The 24,510-nt window shown below is 46.0% G+C and overlaps 3 protein-coding genes across 10 annotated transcripts in view; 1 reads left to right on the forward strand and 2 right to left on the reverse strand.

Annotated features, from left to right (window-relative positions):
• SYTL3 (synaptotagmin like 3) overlaps positions 1 to 9,683 on the reverse strand; it is a 118,828-nt gene extending 109,145 nt beyond the window's left edge. The window contains exon 1 of one of the 2 annotated variants that reach the window (XM_032253178.1): positions 7,694 to 9,683. In XM_032253178.1, the coding sequence (XP_032109069.1) occupies positions 7,694 to 7,731 (38 nt within the window). In that variant the 5' untranslated portion in view covers positions 7,732 to 9,683. The remainder of the gene's footprint in view (positions 1 to 7,693) is intronic. The other variant, XM_032253173.1, reaches the window with a different exon arrangement.
• DYNLT1 (dynein light chain Tctex-type 1) lies at positions 7,078 to 14,941 on the forward strand. Of its 2 annotated transcripts, none has more exons than XM_032253186.1 (5): positions 7,078 to 7,177; positions 10,156 to 10,197; positions 13,504 to 13,627; positions 14,182 to 14,239; positions 14,516 to 14,941. In XM_032253186.1, the coding sequence occupies exons 1-4, from the start codon at positions 7,151 to 7,153 to the stop codon at positions 14,235 to 14,237; spliced, it is 249 nt and encodes an 82-aa protein (XP_032109077.1). In that variant the 5' UTR covers positions 7,078 to 7,150; the 3' UTR covers positions 14,238 to 14,239; positions 14,516 to 14,941. The 2 variants fall into 2 exon arrangements, with proteins under 2 accessions (XP_032109077.1, XP_032109076.1); XM_032253185.1 differs by having other exon boundaries at positions 7,080 to 7,177; positions 14,162 to 14,239.
• Positions 14,942 to 18,365: 3,424 nt separating this feature from the next.
• The window catches only part of TMEM181 (transmembrane protein 181), a 99,287-nt gene continuing 93,142 nt past the window's right edge, over positions 18,366 to 24,510 (reverse strand). For all 6 annotated transcript variants that reach the window (XM_032253187.1, XM_032253190.1, XM_032253188.1 and 3 more), the window contains 4 exons: positions 22,677 to 22,759; positions 21,351 to 21,440; positions 19,749 to 19,815; positions 18,366 to 19,331 (listed from right to left, as the gene is read on the reverse strand). In XM_032253187.1, the coding sequence (XP_032109078.1) occupies positions 19,253 to 19,331; positions 19,749 to 19,815; positions 21,351 to 21,440; positions 22,677 to 22,759 (319 nt within the window). In that variant the 3' untranslated portion in view covers positions 18,366 to 19,252. The remainder of the gene's footprint in view (positions 19,332 to 19,748; positions 19,816 to 21,350; positions 21,441 to 22,676; positions 22,760 to 24,510) is intronic.

Consider the following 24,510-nt stretch of genomic DNA (forward strand, 5'->3'; position numbering starts at 1 on the left):
ACCTTTGAGGATCTCAGACTCACCCCTAAGAGTAAACAGTGTGAACTCTGTGAAAATGTGACTTTTACCCAGTCAGCTGATGACCAAGAATAAGGTGCCTATGTGGCCATCACTAGCTCTCTCTGAGACCTTCTGAACCTCAGTTTTCTCAACTGTAAATGGGGTTCACTTTGATTTTTTCTTTAGTCCTTCAATTTTAAAACTCATTCTTGTGGGGCCTGAAGAGGATGGCCGGAGGTGGTGAATTCCATCAGGTTAGGAGCAGGGGTAGAGGGGAGGGTGGGGGTGGGCTGCAAAGTGTTGCAAGGACAGTAGGCAAGAGTGAATCAAGAGGGTAAGCTTTGGGCTGAGACTGATCTGAGTGATCTTAAGTAAACCACTAGGCCTCTCTGAGCCTGTTTCCTGGTGAGGTCCCAGGCTTTCCTCTGGGTTTACAGTTCATTCAATTCATTCACAAATACGTACGGCAGATCTATTGTGTGTCAGGCACTGCCATAGTGATCCTGGTTGAGGACCCCCATCCTAAATAAATCCTCAATAAATAGTAACTGCTTTCTATTTAGTAGCAGAATTAGTAGCTCGTAGCATGAGATGCTGACCCCATCCATTCAGAAATATTAGGAAGAGAATGCTTTTGAAATGAGGGTAACCTGGAGTCATTATTTCCAAAGTAGTGTTTCATCGCTTGTGCGGCCGTAGCAAATACCACCGAATGGGTGGTTTAAGCAACAGAAATTAATTTTCTCGTAATCCTGAAGGCTGGAAGTCTGAGATCAAGGTACTGTCCGGGTTGGTTTCTTTGGGAGGCCTCTCTCCTTGGCTTGCACACAGCATCTTCTTCTCCGTGTCTTCTTCAAGTGGTGGTCTCTGTGAGCATATCTATGTCCTCATCTCCTTTTCTCTCTTTTTTTTTTTTTTCCTTTTTTATTTTGGTTGAGACAGGGCCTCACTCTCATCACCCAGGCTAGAGGCATCTTTGACTTCCTGGGCTCAGGTGATTCTCCCACCTCAGCCTCCCGAGTAACTGGGACTACAGGCACATGCCAACATGCTCAGCTAATTTTTCAGTTTTTCTTTTTTTTCTGAGATGGAGTCTTGCTCCGTTGCCCAGGCTGGAGTGTAGCGGTGCCTTCCTTGCTCACTGCAACCTCCGCCTCCTAGGTCCAAGCAATTCTCCCGCCTCAGCCTTCTGAGTTGCTGGGACTACAGACACTCACCACCATGACCAGCTAACTTCTGTATTTTAGTGGAGATGGGATTTCTCCATGTTGGCCAGGCTGGTCTCAAACTCCTGACCTCAAGCAGTCCACCCACCTCAGCTTCCCAAAGTGCTGGGATTACAGGCATGAGCCACTGCACTCGGCCAATTTTTTGTATTTTTTGTAGAGACGGGGTTTTACCTTATTGCCTCAAACTCCTGGACTCAAGTGATCCGCCTGCCCTGGCCTCCCAAAGTGCTGGGATAACAGGTTAAGCCACCACGCCTCATCTCCTCTTCTCATAAGGACACAAATCATACTGGTTCAGGGACCACCCATGTGACCTCATTTTACCTTAATTATCCCTTCAAAGGCTCTATCCCCAAACATCTTCACATTTTGATATGTGAATGTATGAATTTTGGGGCGACAAAATTTAGCTCTTAATGATAGGAGATACTAAGAAATTATTAGAGCTTCTAGTTATATTTATTTTTTTAAAAAAGCTAGAAGTCCAGTATGGACAATGCAAGGAGACCTTGTCTCTACAAAAAATTTAAAAATTAGCTGAGTGAGCGGTCTGCAGTCCCAGCTACTTGCCAGGCTGAGGTGGGAGGATCACATGAGCCCAGAAGGTAGAGGTTACAGTTAGCTGAGATCATACCACTGCAGGCTGGAGCCTGGGTGACAGAGCAAGACCCCATTTCAAAAAGAAAAAAAAAAAAAACTAAAACTTAAGCTTTATTAATGTTTAATAAATGGATTTATGGTTGATATCATTTAAAAATAAACATACCTGGCTGGGCGCAGTGGCTCATGCCTGTAATCCCAACACTTTGGGAGGCCAAGGCAAGTAGATCACGAGGTAAGGAGATCAAGACCATCCTGTCTAAAATGGTGAAACCTCATCTCTACTAAAAATACAAAAAATTAGCTGGGCATAGTGGCATGCGCCTGTAGTCCCAGCTACTGAGGAGGCTGAGACAGGAGAATTGCTTGAACCTGGGAGGTGGAGGTTGCAGTGAGCTGAGATTGCACCACTGCACTCCAGTGTGGGTGACAAAGTGAGACTCTGTCTCAAAAAAACATACACACTTAGAATATATGCTCAAAAAATTGTTCTTGCTAGAGTGGCTTGGTTGAAGACGTTTGGAGATGATGATTTTAGCCTCGGGCTAAAATGGACAGTAGGTTGAGGAGCTGGCAAAGATAGGATGTAAGTGGGTGTTGAAGCTGAGCAGGGATAAGTTAGATCAGATCTGAAACTAAAGTGAGGTAACATGGAGCTGGCCAGGGGATTAAGCCAATTAACAGTGAACGAGGGACAGCCAGGCCAAGAGCAATGCCAGGCCAAGAGCAATGCCAGGCCAAGAGCAATGCCAGGCCAAGAGCGATGAACATTGTAATGAAATCACCAAGGGGAACCTTCAATCCTGTGTGTGTACTAGGTCCTATTACTCAGCATCGTTAAGTGCCTCTACCCTGCTAACTTGGGCATGGCCAAAGACTTGCTCTGGAGAGCAAGAAGACAATGAAGTATATGCAAAGGTGCCACATGCCACATAGGCTTGGCACCTTCCAAGCCAGTACTTGGGCCACTTTCTCTTCTCTCTCCCTCAACGACTCCAGACACAGGCTGCTCCATCAACCTGGGCTCAGCACGGACGCAGAGCCATGGAAGGTCCTCGGCTGTCACGGAGTGTGAGTGGCAAGTAAATCTTTGCCGTCATCAACCACTGAGAGTCTAGGGCCATTCATTTCTGCAGCTAACCTGGCCTATGCTGCTGCTGCAGTATGTATCGTTTTCATAAACACAGAACTGATAATCAAACTATTTAATAACTACCATAGCATGAATATCGACGAGTTCCAACAAAAGCCAGCGGAGGCACTGCTATATCACGAGTTCTCCTTTAGTTATCGGATCCTGGGGATGGGATCCCAGGGAAGCGGCTGCAGTCACTAGGATTGAGAGGCAGAGGGACCCAAAGGGCTCAGAGTAATGGCTCTTTCATGGGGTACACAGGTTTTTCAGTAGAACTGTGCCTGTGCTTCCCAGCCGAACAGCAGATCTAAATATAGGCATTTCTTCATCTCTTTAGCATTTCTCAGCACAGGACTCTCCCTTTAGATATGTGTCAGCCGGAGTTTCCTTTCCTTTACATTAAATTCCTCAGCCACGAGCGTTTCAACAACATCCTCGTCCTTATCGTCTTCTTCTACTAGTATGATTTTGACTCAGCACGATCTCACAGTACCTCTCAGGACCACTTCTTAGCACAGGGGAAGAAAGGAAAAAATGGAATATCGGAGGATTGGATTTGGACTATGAAGGGCTGCAGATGACAGACAGCAGAACACTGCTGGATATTACTGATGTTATTTACTGATGTGACAGTTCATCGATTGCTATGGTTATTAGGCCCATACTTGCTAAATAAACGTATTGGCAGCTCTGGTCCCACAGTCTGTAGTCAAGATATTTGACTTAAGGAAAGAAAGGTGATTGCACCCAAACCTGCCAACCAATCACTAACCTCCAAATTGAAAAACAAAGCCAAGATTCACTCTACCGACTCGCTGCATAGAAACTAAACATTACCCTAAAATATGACAGAATATCAAAGATTCATGAGCAGTTATGAGTCAAGATGGCTGAGCTCCAGTGCTTCGGATGGACGTCCATTTGTGGCAGATAGAAGGTGCTGGAAATAGCACCTGGTGAATTGCCAAATGTCTTAGCGATTTTAAATTCCTTAGTCCTACAGACTGTACATCAGTTGGGCAGAATACAATACCATATCACTGCATTTTTCCAAGCACTACAACATCACATAAACCTAGAGAATTCAATCCCTACTATTTACAGAGATATCTATTTAAAAAAATATTCTGGCTGGACGCAGTGGCTCACGCCTGTAATCCCAGCACTTTGGGAGGCCAAGGCAGGCAGATCACAAGGTCAGGAGATCAAGACTTTCCTTGCCAACATGGTAAAAACCAGTCTCTACTAAAAATATAAAAATCAGCTGGGTATGGTGGCACACGCCTGTAATCTCACCTACTCAGGAGGCTGAGGCAGGAGAATCACTTGAACCTAAAAGACAGAGGTTGCAGTGAGCCGAGATCGCACCACTGTAGTCTGGTGACAGAGAGATATTCTGTCCCAAAAAAAAAAATATTCATAAAGACCACGTTTTAGTCAACTTTAGTCAACTCTGAACCCCAGCTCAGAGCCTGACATGAAGGGAGTGCTCCATATATGTGTGTTTAACAAGTGAACAAAGTTACGAAGGTAAACAGACCAGCTCATCTGTTTATTGGCAGCCTCAAAATGCCATAAATATGATCATTTAGCAAATGTTCTTTGATAGTTAAAATTGGAGAGTGGCACCCAATGTATAAAAGCTGAAATCATGTAAACATTTTAAAAATGCACACTTGCATGTTTTTTGTTGATTTATGTGCAGAATGGTGATCTTCAGTTACAACAAGATCCATGCATTAATTATGCACCATCCTAGCAGCCATTCAGGAAATTCATTTAAATTAGGAAGTTCCTAAAAGGTTGTGGGGAAAATTAAAAAGGTTGTCCCAAGCGTCATGCTCTTCCATTGTAGGCATTCACTCAGAATCAGTTTACCCTCGCTTTGCACATAATTCTGTGACACTTAGCTACTGAACTCCAGGTTTACAACAAAGTAGCAGAAGAAAAAAGAATTAAGAGGTTTCTGATTGGCCTCTCAATTGATCCTGATTGGATCATGGTGGGGCCAAAAGCTTGGAACCAGGTAGGCAGAGAACACCCAAAACGAGATCTCAGGTGATGCTGGGAATGGCAGGAAGGCAAAGCAATGTCAGTATCAGAATCACCTGTAGACTGAGGCACAGGATTGAAACAAGAATGAAACACCAGAACAAGGGGGTGAAGCCAAGTAATAAGAAGGGAACTCAAAAGGCAGAGAAAGTTCAGAATCCAAGGGGAGGAAGACCAAGTGTGAGAAAGCAACCAGCCCACCCAGCAAGTCTCCTTGCTCAGAACAAGCACCCACGGCCAAGGAGCCTTGGGTCAGTCATGGCTCCACCCTCCCCTCGCCAGCCCTGTTTCCCCCAAAGAGGCAGGTGGTTGCATCTTCCTTCACTCCCCAGTTCTCTCCATTTGGGTCTGAGGCAAAGCTAACATCTGTGGGGGAAATAATTCATTCAATACATTTTAGGCCCGGCATGGTGGCTCACAGCTATAATCCTGGCACTTTGGGAGGCTGAGACTGGAGGATTCTTTAAGCCCAGGAGTTTAAGACCAGCCTGGGCAACACAGTGAGGCCCCATCTCTACAAAAGAAATATTTTAAAAAGTAGCTGGGTGTGGTGGCTAGTGCCTGGAATCCCAGCTGCTCAGGAGGCTAAGGCAGGAGAATACCTTGAGCCCAGGAGTTCAAGCTCTTAGTGGTCTTTGGATGACTAAACTTTAACACATCTTAGCTCAAAATATCTGATCACACCACTGCATTCCAGCCCAGGCAACAGAGTGAGATCCTGTCTCTAAATAAATAAATAAATACATTTTAATTGTGCAGCTATTATGTGCCAAGCACAATGTAAAAGGAAAGGGATACATTAGTAAATAAAACAGATCCTACCTGCATCGCACATAATTTCTAAATGAAGACACACCATAAACAAGCAACCATAAATACATTCTTGCAAAGTGAGAGAAGTGCTATGAGGAAAATGTACAGGATGGGGGATGGAGAATGAGGAGGTCAGCTACCTTAGATGCAGTGGTCACAGGAAGTCTCTCTGTAGGGGATTTTGAGCTAAGATACGTTAAAGTTTAGTCATCCAAAGATCACTAAGATTAGTCTATAGTCTGACAACACAGGAGCTATTGACTTAGGGCAAGGCAGAACGAGTGAGGGGAGAGAAGTGTCTTGGCGTGAGGTTCCTCTTGAAGGACATGATAGACCAACCAGGTTACAGTCAGATGGTCAGAATCCAGGTGAGAGATCTCAATCTTTAACTAAGGTCCGGAGCATATGGGGTAGAAATAACAAGGGTTGCTGGTGGATGTGGGATTTGAAGCTTAGTTCTACCAAGTCCCTGGGACCCCTGCAGTCAGCTCTTTCCTGGGGAATGGAAAGTGGGTTCCAGCAGCCTGAATTCAAGTGCATGATGAAACCAGAAAAGGCAAACGCCAAAATCAAAACTCTGAGGCTAAGAATACCTGCACACAGGTGCATGTGCCCCAGCTTTTCGCGGAGGGCAGTTTACCAGAACCCAGCGCAATTCCTAATTTCCATAGAGCCCAGATATAAATCAAGTCTGGCTAGTTCATTGTGGTTAATATAGTCAGGAAGTGTGCCACACTTTACAAAATTTTTCACCCAAAACGGTTTTATGTTAATGGTGCTTAAAGGAAAAATTTTCGTTTACCTGGAAAATCTAACTCCTCAAAGGGAAGTTTCGTTCAATAGCTAAAGTATGCCAATTCCAGATCCCCGAGGGAACTGCAACAATGTCTCACCGGGTGCGCTGCCTTGGGCAGTCGCTGTCGAGTTTGTTGCCAGGTGCCCGGGCCCGTTTGAAGGTCCGCGTCAGTCCCCTCAGTACACACCAGAGGAGGGGCCGGGACCACGCTTCCCCTCTCGGACGTGTGTTTTGTTTCTGTTGCTGAGGTTTAGGGAGCTGCCTGGCTACCCTCACGGGTTCCTATGGAAACCACCACCTTCGAGAAGATGGGAGGAGAGGCCAATTCACGGTCCACCCCGCGGGCCCCGCCCAGGCACCGGGCCCCTGCACTTGGCAGCCGGGCCTGGAAGGGCGCGGCCCGGAAGCTGGGCGTGGGCGGGGCTGGGGAGAGCGGAGAGGGGCGTGGCAGCCCTGGGCGGGGCCTGACTGCGCCTGCGCAGTCCGCGCCACTCAGGGAGGCGGAGGCGACGCGCCAGAGGAAAGATGGAAGACTATCAGGCTGCGGAGGAGGTAACCGCCGGGTCGGCGACGGAAGGGTGGAGGCCTAGAGCCCTGGGCGCGGAAGGACGCGCAGTCTTGACCGGAAAGCCCTGGCTGCCCCCCTCCCCGGGCTAGGCCGGTCGCGGCCGCCCACGGCCTGAGGTTCACGATCGCCGGGGTTCCGCGCAGCCCCAGCCAGCCCGGGTACTGCTGCCGTTTACCCGGCAGCGGGTGCAGGAAGGAGATTGAGTTCCTTCCCGCGCGGGGCGGCACCGGGCGTGACTCGGACCGAGCGCCCGGGTGAACAGCGCGGAGACGCCTTCCCGTAGGGCCTGGCCCCGGCCCGCTGCCGACCTCACCGGGAGGATGACATCACCGCCCCTTGCTCTGTGGGGCGGACCCCAGCCCCGAGCGGGGCGCGGCGGCCGGGCTGGGAGCGCCGAGGCCCGGACGTCCCCGCGCGGGGGTGCAGGTGACACGCTCGCCCCCAGCCCCTTCCCCCGGGCTGGCGTCACGGCCACCCCGCGCCTTTGTCTCGGGCCTCACCTGGTTCTGCAGCGCTGGGAATGAGTAGCATATTTCATTTCTGTTTGTCTGTAAGAAAGCTCATTGTTGTTGGGGGGCGGGGGGAACCGTCTCTTATCCAAGTAGTAGGATAAAGCTCACGATCTTGCCAAGCAGAAGACACCCACCGGCACCGTGTACGTTAAATGGCTTTCTTTCAAGCTCACAGTCATTCGGGAAATAGAGCTGATGGGCGCAGCTGAGATACAACACTCATTTTCTTCTCACTGAATAACTCTCGTTGAAATTTAGAGTCCAAGGTATTATACAGCCTGTCAAAAATAAAAACTATGATACATTTGGTAAGATTGGACATTTTACCATTTATGAAATTTAAGGAGGAATATTTTCAGGGAAAATAAAACTAAGGCTTAAGCTTGAGGACATTGTAGATTCAGTTTTGATCTGATTTCCTCACTAACGTGCACTTCCTGTGATAGTGGCATAACGGGTGTTTGAATGCTGATGGCAACCAAGTGAATAATGACGAGAAGACCTGGTTCAGGAGCAGCTAGCAAAGGACAAACCTTTTCCCTTAAACTGTTGCTAATATTGGAAAATGGCTTGTATTGTAGTAATATCAAGTAAAACTGTTCTAAAAAAAAGAAATGGCTATGGAAAGGGAAGCCCTTAATACTGCGGTCCGATTCTGGCTCCCACAGATGAGGTAGCTAAGTGACTTTATTATTCTAGATCTCAATTCCGTATGTATCAAATGAAGGGGCTAGACAGAGTGATGTGTTTCCTATGGGATGGATGCTCTGGGAGGTGGAGGCCATGGCTGTCTTGTAGTAGGCATGCCTTAGGTATTTACTGAATGGTCTCCTTCTGGTCCTCCCACCAGCCTCTCTGCAGCCTTTTCTGCATCTCTTCTAACTTCATGTAGATTCCTGAGCCTTTGTAACTATTCTCTCAACTCATCATTCATCTTTCTCGGAGAAGTTGAAACTGTTCACTGGATTAATTACAACACTCTGCTTTCCACGAAACAGTCTTTAAAACGTCCCTCAACCTTTTTCATACTTGAACCATATGAAAGGTGATACAGCACCTTTCCTTTGTAATTAAGGTCACTATAATCACTTGGAAGGATCCTTTAGGCTTCCAGAAATGACCTAATCCCTAAGATATTGCAAATTGTCATTCACTCAGTGAGTTGGTTTTGTTTCAGTCTGACTTATGAGTACAGCAAGTGAGGTGGCTTCGGGAAGTCCGCTCTTGACGCCCCTAAAAAGAAAGGGCAGGGCCTGCAGTGAACAACAGCCAGGCAGGGAGGAAGACTCACTGCCAAGTCAAGGTTCTCTGCCTTGATTCCCCAAAGATGCATATTGACTGAGGGTCCCAGGGGCTGCCCTCTTGAAGGAATGTCCAGAGCTACATACATTTCCTGTGACTCAGCAGTAACTTTAAACGCCTGTGCTCATGTGAAGAGCACAGTGGCAGGCAAGTGCCTGACCAATGTTATTTTCAGGATGATCTTTCACCCATTCAGATCTGCCATGTGTAAAAGGGAAAGAAAGAAAACTATACTCTTGGCACTAGATTACTGCAGGCAGCCCATCTCCTGAGTCATCCGGACACTGACAGAGAACGGCCATGCTGGCAGCTGGTGGTTAGTCCTGGAGCAGGAGGGCAGCACTGGGAAAGAAAAATAATTATCTGGAAATAATACAATCATTGTAAATTTTACAACTAATGGTGCTTTAAAAAAATTTCCTCAAGGCCAGGACTCCTAATCAGTTTACACCAGGGAAGAGAGAATTACATCTTAAATGGATTGCTTCAGCAGCTTCAGTTAATTTATGCAAAAATTAAACAACTCATTAAGGCTCTCTGTTGGTTATGATTCCAGCAGCCAGTTGAAATGGGAGATTGAATTCTAGTTTAAAGTGAAATCTTAAGAGTGTGGCATGATTAAAACAAGACAGGCTGGGCGCAGTGGCTCATGCCTGTAATCCCAGCACCTTGGGAGGCCGAGGCAGGAGGATCACCTGAGGTCAGGAGTTGAAGACCAGCCTGGCCAACGTGTTGAAACCCCATTTCTACTAAAAATATGAAAATTAGCCAGGTATGGTGGAGGGCACCTGTAATCCCAGCTACTTGGGATGCTGAGGCAGGAGAATCGCTTGAACCTGGGAGGTGGAGGTTGTAGTGAGCTGAGATTGTGCCACTGCACTCCAGCCTGGGCTGCAGAGTGACACTCCATATCAAAAATAAATAAATAAAAATAAAACAGAACACCTTTCAATTATGTGTATGTATTCTAGTCTTCTGGTTTCTGAAGACTTGCAATGCCATCCATCCTTGGTAAAGTGAACGGTCTAGTTAGATTATTTCTAAGGTCTTCATTTCTAAATTATGTTCATTACCTAAATCTGCATTTACCAATGTAGTGGAAATATCTTTTAAATAAATCAAACTTAACCAAATATTCTTTCTTACAGACTGCTTTTGTTGTGGATGAAGTGAGCAACATTGTAAAAGAGGTAAGAGGAGAAATGCTCTCTTCTTAAATGTTTGTAGCTTATATTAGAGAAAATGATACGTTGTAAATATCATCTTGGAATTGTTTGAACCAAGTCTCTGTTTTGGTGTTTCAGATAACAGGTTTTATTTCAGTAAATAGCTGGATAAGAATTGCTCCTATATTATGTAAATTATATATTTTAAATCAGACAAGGATTTTATGCACATAGCATTATTACTGAATATCACCAAAACTTGATTTTATAATCTTTTAGCATAAAAGACTCCTGGCATACTAATAAATGTTTCCAGGGCTTAATGAAGAGTGAGTTTAAGAAAATTCAGCTTCTAGTTACTCCAGACCAGGTGATCCAGTTTGGGACTTATTTGCTTACTTTTCTTACATTCCTAAACTTCACACTTTTTTGCGTTATTCATCATGAGGAGGATGAGACACAGAAGGGATGCTTTTTATTCATTCAGAAAGTACACACTGAGGGATCTTGCAGGGCGTAGACCTTCCTGGAGTTTACAGCTGTGGGGCAGGCAGGGCAGACACATCAAATAGTCCTGCTGGGAAGTGTCCGCTTGCATTTGCTGTGTGGTAAATGCCACTAGAGGTGGTGCTGTGAGAACACTGAATAGGGAGTGGGACCCACCCAGGGAGTTCAGGGACTATTTAGAGCTGAAAGCTGAAGAATGATAGAAGTAGGGGTAATGCAGCAAAAAGGGGGGACAAGGCCTTGTGGGAGGTGGGGGCAGTGCACGTTGTGTGTGAGGGAGTGGAAGGAGGTGGGTGTGGCTGGAGTGGTGCTGAGAGCCAGGGGCCCTGGCGTAGGAATGAAGCCAAAGATTTTCCTTGTCAACTTCCCTGCCTTCCCTGGGTAAGATGGGGCACAGACATTAAAGCCATTGGCTAAAAGAAAATTATAAGATGATCTGAATTTAATGATACTGTTTGGTGTTTCATATGTAATTTAGGATTTAATGTAAATTATTGACTAGTGTTCAATAAAAAAACACAACCTATGTTTGTGACCAGTATCCAAAAGCAAAATGATTTTGTTTTACCATTTACATTGTTCAGAATCAGGCATGACTTTCCTGTTGCTTTGCGGGATCTATAAGTTTGCTTTTCATGGTTATCTAAATCCAGTTTCACATGGATCACATTAGGGACCAGAAAGGTGGGTGGATTACAACAGAACTGGGAACAGTGGAGGTGGCTTGTTGGGAAGTCTAGTTCTGCCTCCGTTGTTTTCTGCCTTAGCTTTGACTTGGTTTCCAGGTGGCAAATGCAATTGAAAGTACACATTTCTGGCCAAGCACGGTGGTTCACACCTGTATTCCCAGCACTTTTTGGGGCTAAGGCAGGCAGATCACTTGAGGTCAGGAGTTCGAGACCAGCCTGGCCAACATGGTGAACCCCGTCACTACTAAAAATACAAAAAAATTAGCTGGGCATGGTAGTGGGGGCCTGTAATCCCAGCTACTCGGGAGGCTGAGGCAGGAAAATTGCTTGAACCTGGGAGGGGGGAGGTTGCAGTGAGCTGAGATCACGCCATTGCACTCCAGTCTGGGCAACAAAAGCGAGACTTCATCTAAAAAAAAAAAAAACACACACACACATTTCCAATCCAATCCACATGGAAACATGAGGTGACATTCCAATGTTACTTGAACTTGTATCACTGGCTTCAATAGCTTTTTCCCCTCCGCAATAGGTAATTCTGTATTCAGGTTACCCAAGTATTGGGTAGTAGTCAATTTGCACAAATCCAAAATTGGTTCCCTCCTCCCTGAAAAACTGAATGTCAAAGTATGTGTGGAGAGCTGGCAGAGGGAGAGGTTTGGCTCGAACAAAGCCTTCTCCCCCTTTGACAATGGCCAGGTCTAGTAATACTGCTGTCCCCTTAAACCGGGACTTCTGGCCCCCCACACCCCTTGTAGCATCTGAGCTGGGAGGGAGCACAGTAGCAGAGGACGAGAAGTCAGTCAGACCTGTGAGTAACGTGACTGCCCAGAGTCCCCAGGAGATCATAGGCAGTCTGTAGGTAGAAAGCAGAGTGTGACCTAGGGAGGTTTTAGGTCCTCAAAAGCAAGGTCACTGGATCCAAGCCCCAGGCATCAGATCCCTGTCTGTCACCATCATGCAAAGCTCAGACTCCAGACTGCTGGTGTTCTCTGCCTGTCTGAGGACAGACCTTGGCCCTCACTGAATGTTTCTATTTTCACTTTAGCTCATAACTGTCATAGAAATTCAGGTTCCTGGTTTCCAGCACAGCCAAGTTAGGGCTAGAGAAGAAGGCTGCTGAGATGCAAGCTCACTGGCATCCAAGTGAAAGGAGACCAACAGTGAAAGACCCAGAAAATCACACGATGGCAGTATCATAATAAGCTTAGCAAGAGCAGCGACAGTGAGCCCTGCATCGTCAGATAACCCCAAAGCATATAGCACAGAAAAAGAAGTAAACGTATAATAAAGGAAAAAACTGGGGCTGAATGCCGTGGCTTATGCCTGTAATCCCAGCACTTTAGGAGGCTGAGGCAGAAGGATCACTTGAGCCCAGGCATTTGAGAGCAGCCTGGGCAACAGAGCAAGACCTCATCTCTACAAAAAACTAGCTGGGTGTGGTGGCACGTGTCTGCAGTCCCAGCTACTGGGGAAGCTGAAGTGGGAGGATTGCTTGAGCCCAGGAGGTCAAGGCTGCAGTGAGCCAGGACTGCGTCACAGCTCTGCAGCCTGGGCAATGGGAGGCCCTGCCTCAGAAAAAAAATGAAAGAAAAAAATTTCATCACAAATCTAAAATAAGTTCTGGACTATAAAGGGCTTTTCTTATCTGAAAAATGCACTTAATGTGATAATATATTCCCAGACAATGCTGGATAAAAGAAGTATTTTTTAATAGATGATTATTTGGATAGGTTTATATATTATCAGTTGTACAAATAATACAATTCATCTAAAATACAGTATTAGTATATGTTAAGTAGTATTAGTTAACACTTTTAAAAAAGGAATTGGTAAAATACTTTCTAGCCTCAACAAGAAAACAATGTATTATCTATAAATATTAATAATAGTGAATATTAAATGCAATTAGGTCAAAATGTATAATTTGACAGACTGAATTTTTAAAACAAGTATCAAACTTCCTTAAATGAAATGTAATGCTCTTAAACAAAAAGTGTATTTGCAGAGGCATCCTCATGATTAAAAATAAACTTCATAAATCACTTCTGGGGGTGGTAACTGTCAGTTCCTAATTGAAAGGTGGTGTGGGCGCATTTGCGTAACTGTGAGACGCTTTTGCTTGGTTTTCTAGGCTATAGAAAGCGCAATTGGTGGTAACGCGTATCAACACAGCAAAGTGAACCAATGGACCACAAATGTAGTAGAACAAACTTTAAGCCAACTCACCAAGCTGGGAAAACCATTTAAATACATTGGTAATGGATTTTTGTTTCTTGTATATTTGGGGGATAGTTCTTTAACACCAGTCAGGTGTGTCCAGTACCAGAAATGACAGACGTGGCCTTACCTCAGGGAGTCGGTCGTGTGTGGAGTATACGTTAGCACACTTGACCGTTTGGCTGCTGGTACAGTTGCAGGGCGTATGTGAAGCAGGATCTTATAGGTTGTCCCATCAGATGCTTTTAGAACAGGTGAAGCATAGAGGAAGTGTGTACAGCCACCCACCCACCGCAACTGAGGATTTTTTGACTTTATGATGGATTTATCAGGGTATTAAGTGTATTTGCAACTTACGTTTTCATTTATTGTCAATTCATGATGGGTTTATGGGACATTGTAAGTTAAGGAGCACCTGTAATTTGTCAATATAATGAAAGAAGGCGATCTGTCCCTATAGTTTTTATCGAAAACATCAACTGTGCGGAGCTATGTACATTTGCTAAAAGTGGACAAAATGACATTTATGTTGCCAAGTAGATTTCTCTAATAAAAGTTTGTTTTAACTCAAGTGACCTGTGTAATTATGCAGAAGAATGGAGCGGGATTACACACAGCAAGCTCCTGCTTCTGGGACAGCTCCACTGACGGTATGATCTTCATTCATGTTAGAAAAGTTTTGTGTGCATTTTCCCTGAAAGTTTTCAAGTCACTTCTTGGATCATGCTGATATATATTAACTAAAAGCAGTGTTTTGATTGGATGTTTCTTATCTTTGAATGCAATGCATGCTTAGCACCTTTTAAAACATTTCATGATAGACTTGCATAGCCTAGAGACAGGTACTTGACTGTTGGCCTTATTGTGAGTAGAACGTCAAGTCCGCCAGCTTTCCTTGTCTCAGATGCTACTCTGTCCTCCCGCAGGGAGCTGCACCGTGCGATGGGAGAATAAGACCATGTACTGCATCGTCAGCGCCTTCGGACTGTCTATTTGATCTGCAGTCCAGCCTGTGACCTTTCTCCTTTTGTCTCTAGTTCATCTTCTAACCACCAGCCATGAATTCAGTGAACTCTTTTCTCGTTCTCTTTGTGTTTTGTGGCACTCTCAAAATGTAGAGAAAAAAACCAAATGACCGCACTGTGATGTGAACTGCACCGAAGTCAGACGAGTATCCCTGTAGGTCACCTACAGCTCGCGTTGCCACTTGTCTTAACTCTGAATATTTCTTTTCAAAGGTGCTAAAATCTGAAATCTGCTAGTGTGAAATTTGCTCTACTCTCTGAAATGATTCAAATACACTAATTTTCCATACTTTATACTTTTGTTAGAATAAATTATCCAAATCTAAAGTCTGTTGGGTTCTTCAGTCTATTGCATAGTATCACAAATGATTTCCTGGTATTTAATGAGTGGCTTCAAAATCCATAAAACTAAAAAAAAGAAGTTGCAGTTCTGTTGTGGTCCTCTCCATGATGTACTCATTTCACCCATGGGACCAGGATCCTGAAGGCTCTGTTGGGTTCTGGTTAGATTCCACCCCTGGGCTTCACAGCCACCATTCTTTAGCCCTCCTCTTTTCACGTTAAGGGGTGGGAAGTGGGCAAGCCAGATTCTATTCTCTTTAGCCAGAGAGCTCTAACTCACACTTGGCCCAAAGCTGTAACACCGTAACTGTTAATCCCATCTTCCCTGGAGCACTCACAGACTGTTTTAGTACTTCATAGCTTACAAAATGGCTTTCACAATCATTTTGTGTCCTCAACAATTTGCAGCCATTTAAAAATCAGAAAATGTGTTTGTAAGTTATCTGATGAGTTTAAAGCCACACATCCAAGAAAGCAGGGAGATGGGCCCAAACCCAGGACTCATTTCCATCTTTAGTGCTCTTCCTCAGGCCATGTTAGACATGGCAATAAAGGCACCTCCGTCTCTGCTTGCTGAAATGGAAAAGCTCTGCCATTGTCTCCAAAGCTGCTTTATTAAAGCATTTATGTCTGCAAGGCCAAATTAACTCCACACAAAAAGCAAGTCAGACAGAAAAGTGAATACTAAAAATTTATTAACATTTAACAGAAGGGTAGTGTCAGAATTAAGCCATTCGCAAAACATGAACTTGCCATAAACATTCATTTTTGCCTGATGACAGCAACAACTGTGATGGGGTGGTACTGTGCTCCACAGACAGTCCACACCCGCGCACACGGCCCTACCTCTCCTTCCACAACCCAACACACAGCTCTACCTCTCCCTTTGGGTGTAAGGTTTAGTGTTATTTTTATAAATATTTACAGTCATTTTGTAAAAAGGCAGTTTTCAGTAGCAGAAAATTCTTCTGTTTCATAGTATGGTTACCAGCGTTATCTCCAATGTCAAACCAAGATAAACAGCATCACAAGATGTCACAGATAAACACAACTTCCCTTCGGCCAGGGGAAAAGATGTATATCTTTTTTTTTTCCCCCAAAAGTCCAACCTCTAAGGCAACTGGTTTCTAAAACGCTCAAAATACACAAATACACTTCATGTTTTAAGTCTCATCTTCACTACGTGTTCAGAGAGACATCCCTTTTGTGAGGATCTGTTTTTCCTATGATAAAGGATTCAGTAAATAATTTATCACATGATAACCTACTTAACACAACTACCCTCAGTAAATAGTTCATAAAATACTTGACGCTGGTGACATTTGTCTTGTAACCTCCCCATTTAGTGGGTCGGGTTTACATCATGTGTCTAGGCTTTGATTGCAATCTGCAATTATGTACAGTAACAACCTTACCGTGAGTATCGTATGTATCTCCCCTTCTCTAGCCTTTCAAATGGGGCTTAAGAGAGAGAAAAATGGCACCACATCACTGCTGTAATGATTTAATAATAAATCAAGCAGACTTATTATCCACACGGATAACAAAGCTCTCCCTAGGGAAACTGAAATACCTCTGGTCATCTTCCAGTTCCCCTAGACTGGACCAGTATTAAAAAAAATCCCAGAGATGATGTTACTCACACCATTACCATGAAAAAACGAAGTCAGCCCTTTCAGTTTGCAAAACTCTCCTTGCAGAAAGACAATTTTCTTGCTACTGTCAAAAGTTTCTGGTAGACTTTAGTGTTTTAACCCGATACTTATGGCACATATTCTACATGCCAGTTGCTATGGAGTTTAAGCAAAATTTTACATGGGGTGCGTAATATGTTAATATTTGTGATATACCAGGGAAGACAAGTTGAAAATACATGATAAACATCTTCCCCTTACTTAAGTACTTTCCTTTTTCTTATTTCCAACTTAGTTACACAAAGTAAATAAATAATCCCATATTTTTCATTTCAATGATGCCATGAAGACTCAATGTATAAAGGTAATAGTCATCAGTTTATAATTACAGTATAGGACAAAGATAAGTTTTAAAAAGTTCTAGTGTGTGTATGGCTAAATGCCTCACATATTTTACATTTACTGATAAATAACAGCATTCCAAATCATGGATGATTATTTTATGATTAAAAGTTGTAAACTGTATCACAGAATATGTTAACCAGCACAAGTCTTCATTAGTTTACATAAAAGTATAGTTACAGTAGTCTTATTTAGAAGCTGTAAAATTTGGTAACAGACATTTTTTTTCAATCAAAAAAGTCATCACATCATTGCAAATTTAAAAATCATGTAAACTTGAGTTACCCTTGCAATAACACGTCTTAAATATTCATATTTACAAGATTTTTTAAACAAATGTGAATGGACTCCGTATTAAAAGTATCACTAAAGTTTAAAAGGAAAGATACAGAGTCATAACAAATAGCCTCTCATGAACATCTCTGAGATCCTAGCACTATTTAACGTGGATAATTTGAAGCTCCGCATGGTAATATGAGTCAGTGCATAGATGAAGGAAAAAATTGGGTACTCTTTGCATTTCGAACTATCATCTTCTGGACCTCAATTCGCCAAGACGGCATCAGTCAGGTTGCCCACAGTTACCGGATGTTAACAGAGGTGTGACTGTAGAGGTCAAGGGGAAAGCAAGGGAGATGTCCACACGAGACTTCTATATGGAGACCTTCACTAAAAGGAACGGGGAAGTTCCAGGGCCTTGTATGATGCCACAGATTCAGCAGTGCCAAGGACTTCATGGAGGAGGTTGTCCCTACCTGACTGCCGTGTGATACATGGAGGACAGGGAACCTCTTCTGCACAAGCTGCCTTCTACCCAACCAGGTTTCCCATGAACCATTTAAAACATTTTTCCTTTTGCTTCAAAATATGAATTTTAAAAACTTTTGCCAATAAAGAATCTAAAAATACCAGATATAGGTGATGGGGAGGAAGGCAGCAAATCATACTGCCATGTGTGTACCTATGCAATAATCTTGCATGTTCTTCACATGTACCCCAAAACCTAAAATGCAATAAAAAAAAGTTTTATCTTTCATTGAGCTTTACTTTTAGACAGGTTCTTGCTCTGACACCCAGGCTGCAGTGCAGTAGCACAATCAGGGCTCACTGCAGCCTCAACCTCTAGGGCTCAAGCATTTCTCCCACCTAAGCCTCCTGAGTCGCTGGGACTACACAGGCATGCCCTAGCATGCCTGGTTATTTTTTTTTTTTTTTAAATATTTTGTACAGATGGCGTCTCCCTATGTTGCCCAGCCTGGTCTCAAACTCCTGGGCTCAAGTGATCCTCCCACCTTTGCCTCCCAAAGTGCTGGGATTACAGGTGTGAGCCAATGCACCTGGGCCTTCATTTAGCTTTTATTTAATAATAGTAAAAAAAAAAAAAAAACAACAACAAAAACTCTATAGCATTTCATGTTCAACAGAACTGCAGAAACTGCTATTTATTAGAATAGTAAGGGTTCCTCTCCTGCCCACACCAGCCACAGGGAAATCATTCACAGTCATGTGTGTGCACACACAAGCCCCTGAAAAGCACCATGGCAATAAGACCTTCCCCACGGGAGTTGGTAACCTGCAAATTATCTTAGCCTTTCCTTATTCAGCTTATCAAACCCTCCCCAGAACTCCACACTGTTACTTCACCTGTGGTGATGTAAAGGGTTAGAACCCAGGCATCCTCCATTCCTGAGGAGTCGTAACTTACACACTGCACAAAACACAGTCTATGTAAGTGACCCATCACTTCAGCCACTTGGTTACCCAGGGCACTAGCCGCTGAACGAGGAAGGACTGCCCTGAAGCAGCTACAGAAAAGGCTTCCTTTGAGTTGAAAGGGTCAAAAAACTACCACAGAGAAGGGAAGCACTCGGGTAATGCTGTCATGCTGTGGACCTAGTCACAGGGTTGCCCATGAACCTGGAATCAGTGAATGATTTAAAAAAAAAAAAAAAAAAGTACATAATTGACTCCACTAAAAATGGGTAATTTCCTCCTTACCACTGAAAACATGCACTCTCATCTGAAATCTTTGTAAAAAGGATTTGACTGTTCAAACTTTTTATCAGCACCTCTCCTCACAGCTACCAATTAGACAACAAATTGGCTAAACATTTAAATTTGCCTTCAGTTTTGGTTTTCCTTTAAAAAATATGTAAACAAATAAGAAACAGGAAATCTCTTGTCAAACGGGACGGTCGGGAAACGGTCACCAGGGAAAGCATCCAGGCACCTTGTCACCTCACCCTGGCCTGGCAGGGGCTCAGTCACTGTCTGACTCCTCCTTGTACTTGGCCCGGATGGCCTGGCCGTTCTGCAGGGGCATTTCTTCATAGTCACTCCTGTTAGCAAAGAGACCTTTGAGACTGTCTGACTTCTGACAGCTCTTTATTTTCTTCTTCCGCACTGACACGCCATTCCAGCAGGAACTCGCTCATAGCTTCACTCTCTCAATCTTCCATCACCAGCAGCATGCTACTGCTCACCCCGTCCTCCTCACCCCAGCCCCAGGGCCCACCAGTCCAGAAAGCAGACTTCTTCCTTTGGCCACCATGCCCCATAGGTATCCAAAAGAAAGGAATACCACCACATCTAAGCCCGAATACTGGGAAAACAGAAAACCATGAACCACAGGACACTCCCAGGTAAATGCTTTAGTCCCTTGAAAATAATTTAGAATAGTCACCAGTTTAAGTAAGCATGCAAGGCCACACTGGGATGCCCAAGGTGCGCCAGCCTTCTAACGGACAGGGACTTACCCATAAATCACATCATCATCAGAGTCATTGAGCATGGAGAAGGCAGGGTTGTCTTTCAGCTGGGACTCTGAAAACCAACAAGAGCATTTTCATCTCCAGCCACTGACACAATTAGCCTGGACAGGCAGGACACTCTCCCCGACAAAGGACGGGGGTCGGAAAGGGCTGGACTCAAATCGCAGATGCTGCCGCATCTGTACGAACCTCAACAAATCTCATGAGGCTATTTTCCCATCTATAAGACAGGGATGGGTTGGCCTGCCTGGCATGGATGTCCTGAAGGCTGAGGGAGGTGGCCTCTGGGAAGGCGCAGGCAGGCCTGCTGGTGCCCTCGCATGGGCCGTCCCTGTTGACATGGGGAGCCAAAAACAGGCCCCAGGAGACCCGGCTCTGCCATGCCTGCGCCCACCCAGTCCTTGGACGTGCAGCGAGCCGCTGCTTCTGAATACCTTCTTGTGTAAAATGGGCACAATTACATGTTTATCATCAAGTTGTTGTGAAGCTTAAGACGCCGTTCGTGAAGGAGCTGGGAAAGTGGCCGCACATGGTAAGATGTCTCGGGGCGCGGCGGGCCTACCTGTGTTCTAGAAGGCTCCCTTCCATTTCATTCCCTGTGCAAGAGGGTTGTTTTGGTTTCATTTCCGGATGACTGTTTTTGTATGTTTTGGCTTTTTTTGAATGGTAACAACACTACTACAGATGGTCCCTGATTTACAATGGGGTTATGTCCTGATAAATCCATTGTTAAAATGAAAATATCATTAAAATGCATTGACTATATCTAACACACTGAACATCATGGCTTAGCCTATTCTGCCTTAAATGTTATTACATTAGCCTACAGTTGGGCAAAATTATCTAATGCAAAACTTTTTTTTTTTTTTTTTTGCCACAGGGTCTTATTCTGTCACCAAGGCTGGCGTGCAGTGGCGTGCTCATAGTTCACTGCAGCTTCACCTCTTGGGCTCAAGTGAGATCATCCCTCCTCAGCCAAACGAGTGGCTGGGACTACTGGAACATGCCACCGCAACTGACTAATTTTTAATTTTTTTCTAGAGACGGGGTCTCTATTTTGTTCCCCAGGCTGGTTACAAACTCCCAGCCTCACACAATCCTCCCACCGTGGCCTCCCAAAGTGCTGAGATCAAAGCCTATTTTGTAATAAAACTTTGGACTATCTCATGAACTTATTGAATGCTGTACTGAAACTGAAAAACAGAATTGTTTGATTCCTCCCGAATGTGAATTGCTTTTGCACCATTGTAAAGTCAAAAACAATCTCAAGCTCAACAGCATAAGCTGAGAACTGCCTGTAGTTGACAGACTTGACTTCGTACAGCTGATGGACCTGTGGCTATGCTATGGCACACTAACAAAGTGAGTGTATTAACTCTGCGTGGGAATGCCACGACACAGGCTCCCTGTGTGCTGGGCCCCAACTCGTCTCAGAGCTCAGCATTTAAACTCACTGTCTCTCTGCCAAGAAAAACGACTGGGAATCATGGTGCCCACATGAATGGGAAAACCAGGAAGTGGGTCCTGCTGAACACAGGCTTCTGTGCCCGATACCTGGCCAGGAGCCCAGACCCCAGGGTGGCTTACCATAGAGGGCATTCTTCGACGGAGAATACACAAAGGCCAAGGTGTAGAGATAAAAGTTCAGCAAGCCATAGAAAGATAAGAACTCGGCTGGTGGCACTGTCAAGGGAAGAAACAAAGCGTCTGGACGCCTCAGTCAGTGGCTCTGCAGCACCCTGACCACTTTCCGCCATCAGCAGCCCCTTCTAGTGCTAAGTTCCAGCCAGTGCCCGGGGGCCATAACCCAGACATCAGGACACCACGGTTCACGCCCACAGCCAGGGTCACAAGGACTCCTCAAGGTCACAGTAAATAACAGGTGAACCTCGGCCTCTCACGTCAGTGGAAGCCTGGACCCACTGAGCCATCTGGTGGCACTCCTGTCACCACACCGAGAGCAGGGCCAGAAGAGATGAAGTTACATGGAAAGGGCAGAAGGCCGTAGGCATACAGTGAATCAAAGTATTTAGACACAATAATGAAATAAAGAATTGGGAACAAACTCTCAAACCAGTTGTTCTGAACATTTTCTGGATTACAGCTCCCCAAGAAAATCTGATAAAAGCTTAGCATAAAATTCAGTCACAAAAATCTGAAAAACTGTGTATTAATTCATACATTAATTGGGACATAAGAAGTCCCAAAAAAAGAACCCAAGATTTAAAGGATTAACGCCTGAAATGTCCCCATCAAGGGGGAGTGGAAAGCACACCCATAAGCTCTTGGACCTCTGGGCAAGGGTAGGGCTCCCCAGAGACCACAGCCCTGCGCCACTGGCCTTGGGCACAGCAGGAATCGAAGGGGGTCCCAGGATTTTAGGAGCCCTTCTCTACAGACACAGCCTCAGCCTGCCACGACTATTATGCCCCTGGATACATCTCAGTGACGGTGACAGAGACACCCCCAGCAGAGGCTCGCAGCAGCCTCGGCCACCCCACAGTGCTCTGCTGGAGGGCAGTGGGGGCTTGGACCCCCATGGTGTGGAGGGGTGACTGCACCGCACTCACCGCATGGTGCCCGCCCCTCTGGGTGGAAAGCAGGGTGGCGTGGGCACGCTCCAGAGCGCCAGCCCCCCTGGGTTTCGAGCCAGGCTCTGCCACCCGAAACCTGATCTGGGGGAACTGCTGAGCCCTCAGGCCCAAGTTTCTTGTCTACAGAGGAGGGACAAGGCCACCCATTCCCTCGGCTGCAGTGGGGCCAACTGAGACGCCTCTCGGCAGCGATGAGGCCTCCAGGGAACAGGACTCGAGGAGCTGATCCGTCTCCTCTCACGAGGGGCAAACCTGAGCCACCAACCGCTCTAACACTAAGCAGGCCTTCCGCGGCCGGGGCCTCCAGTTAAAAGGATATAATTCTGGTAGTGAGTGGACAGCTCTGCTACAAAATTGTCTTGCAGTACTTGTGCTCCAAATCGCAAATAAAGGATGACAATGCTGAAAAAGACAGAGCAGCAGAGACAGTATGTGACCATGCCTAAAAACAGCACTAGTCTCAGAGAAAGGCTTCATTCACCCCATTCAGCCTTTCGCTCTGTACGCTACGATTTCTGCATGGGAACCTCCACACACATGCACAGATGCACACACACACACGGGCACAGAGCCCCTGCCTCTGGTTTCTGGTCTCGGATCTAGGCAGGCTAGACACACACGCACACACACACACACACACACACACACACACGCACAGAGTCCCTGCCTCTGGTTTCTAGTCTCAGATGTAGGCAGGCTAGACCTACCAGCTGGCTGCAGAGATCAGATGAACCCTGCTGCAACCCCGTCCCTCTCTCCACTCGGGGCCTTGAAGCCCCTCAGCACATTCTCCTCCCTGCTCTCGCAATTCAGGTTTTCGAGACTGTCTCCTGTGACAGAGCACCCCCCCGCTAAGGGAAGCCACAGCTCCCCTTTCAGACACAGGGACACCTCCCCAGTCAGTCGCAGTGACTTCCACAGTGACTAAGGCAATGCACCTTTAGTTCAGACTCCCACTCAGTGACAGATGACAATGGAGGCCTTGGGTAACACAGGTCACAGGCTCCTTCCCCACCTGCCTGCCCCCTCACCTCCCACGTGCCACATGTTCTGCAGCCTGGAGCAGCCACACACAGCTTTCAGGGCTCCTTCTCAGGTCCCCAGCCAAATGTCACCTCCCCAAGAGACACATCCCCAAACCACTCATCTATGGCAGACCCCTCCCCTCCACAAGTCACGTCTCCGTTTCGTTTGTGGCATGGCACGCAGGCAGTGTCTTTACTTGTTTGCCACTTGTCTCCCTCTGTGGGAACATAAATCCCATGACAGGAACCCGCCTGCCAGGGCAGGCACTAGGTCACTATTTGGAGGATAAATGCGTTCCCCTAACACTCCTGTGAAAAGAGAGCACGAGGCAGAGCAACTTCTGAGACAAAGGCCACCAACAGGAGACAGCAGCTCCCGACTCGGGGACTAGGTAGTTTAAGGGTGAAGATATGAGACCGAGAGTGTGAGGGTGTGAGGGCGAGTGTGAGGGTGTGACAATGAGGGTGAGTGAGGGGGTGAGGGTGAGCGTGTGACGGTGTGTATGAGGGTGTGTGAGTGAGGGTGTGTGAGGGTTAGGGAAGGTAAGGGTGTGTAAGGGTTAGGGTGTGGGGTTAGGCTGTGTGAGTGAGGGTGTGAGGGTGTGAGAGGGAGTGTGAGGATGAGGGTAAGCGTGTTTGAGTGAGGATGTGTGAGAGTGTGAGAGTGTGTGAGGGTCAGGGTGTGTGAGGGTCAGGGTGGGTGAGGGTGTGTGAGAGGGTGTGTGAGGGTGAGGGTGAGGGTGTGTGAGAGGGTGGGTGAGGGTGAGAGTGTGTGAGGGTGAGGGGGTGTGAGAGGGTGTGTGAGGATGAGGGTGTGAGAGAGGGTGAGGGTGTGTGAAGGTGAGGGTGTGTGAGGGTGAGGGTAAGGGTGTGTGAGGGTGAGGGTGTGTGAGAGTGAGAGTGTGAGAGGGTGTGTCAGGGTGTGAGTGAAAGTGTGTGAGTGAGGGTGTGAGAGTGAGGGTGTGAGAGAGTGAGGGTGTGAGAGGTGTCAGGGTGTGTGAAGGTGTGTGCGAGTGAGGGTGTGAGGGTGAGGGTGTATGAGGGTGAGGGTGTGTGAGTGTGAGGGTGTGTCAGGGTGTGAGGGTGTGTGTGAGGGTGTGTGAGAGTGAGGGTGTGAGGGTGTGTGAG

Source organism: Sapajus apella, unplaced genomic scaffold, assembly GCF_009761245.1.
Source record: "Sapajus apella isolate SASKATOON/1434 unplaced genomic scaffold, GSC_monkey_1.0 scaffold82, whole genome shotgun sequence".
In the NCBI taxonomy this organism is placed as follows: Eukaryota; Metazoa; Chordata; class Mammalia; order Primates; family Cebidae; genus Sapajus; species Sapajus apella.

Excerpts from the sequence above, each read along its gene's own strand:
- DYNLT1 (XM_032253185.1), top strand. The coding sequence starts at position 7,151 with ATGGAAGACTATCAGGCTGCGGAGGAG. Across the intron at positions 10,198-13,503 it reads TGAGCAACATTGTAAAAGAG|GCTATAGAAAGCGCAATTGG; the intron begins GTAAGAGGAGAA and ends TTGGTTTTCTAG. Across the intron at positions 13,628-14,161 it reads AAAACCATTTAAATACATTG|TGACCTGTGTAATTATGCAG; the intron begins GTAATGGATTTT and ends TTTTAACTCAAG.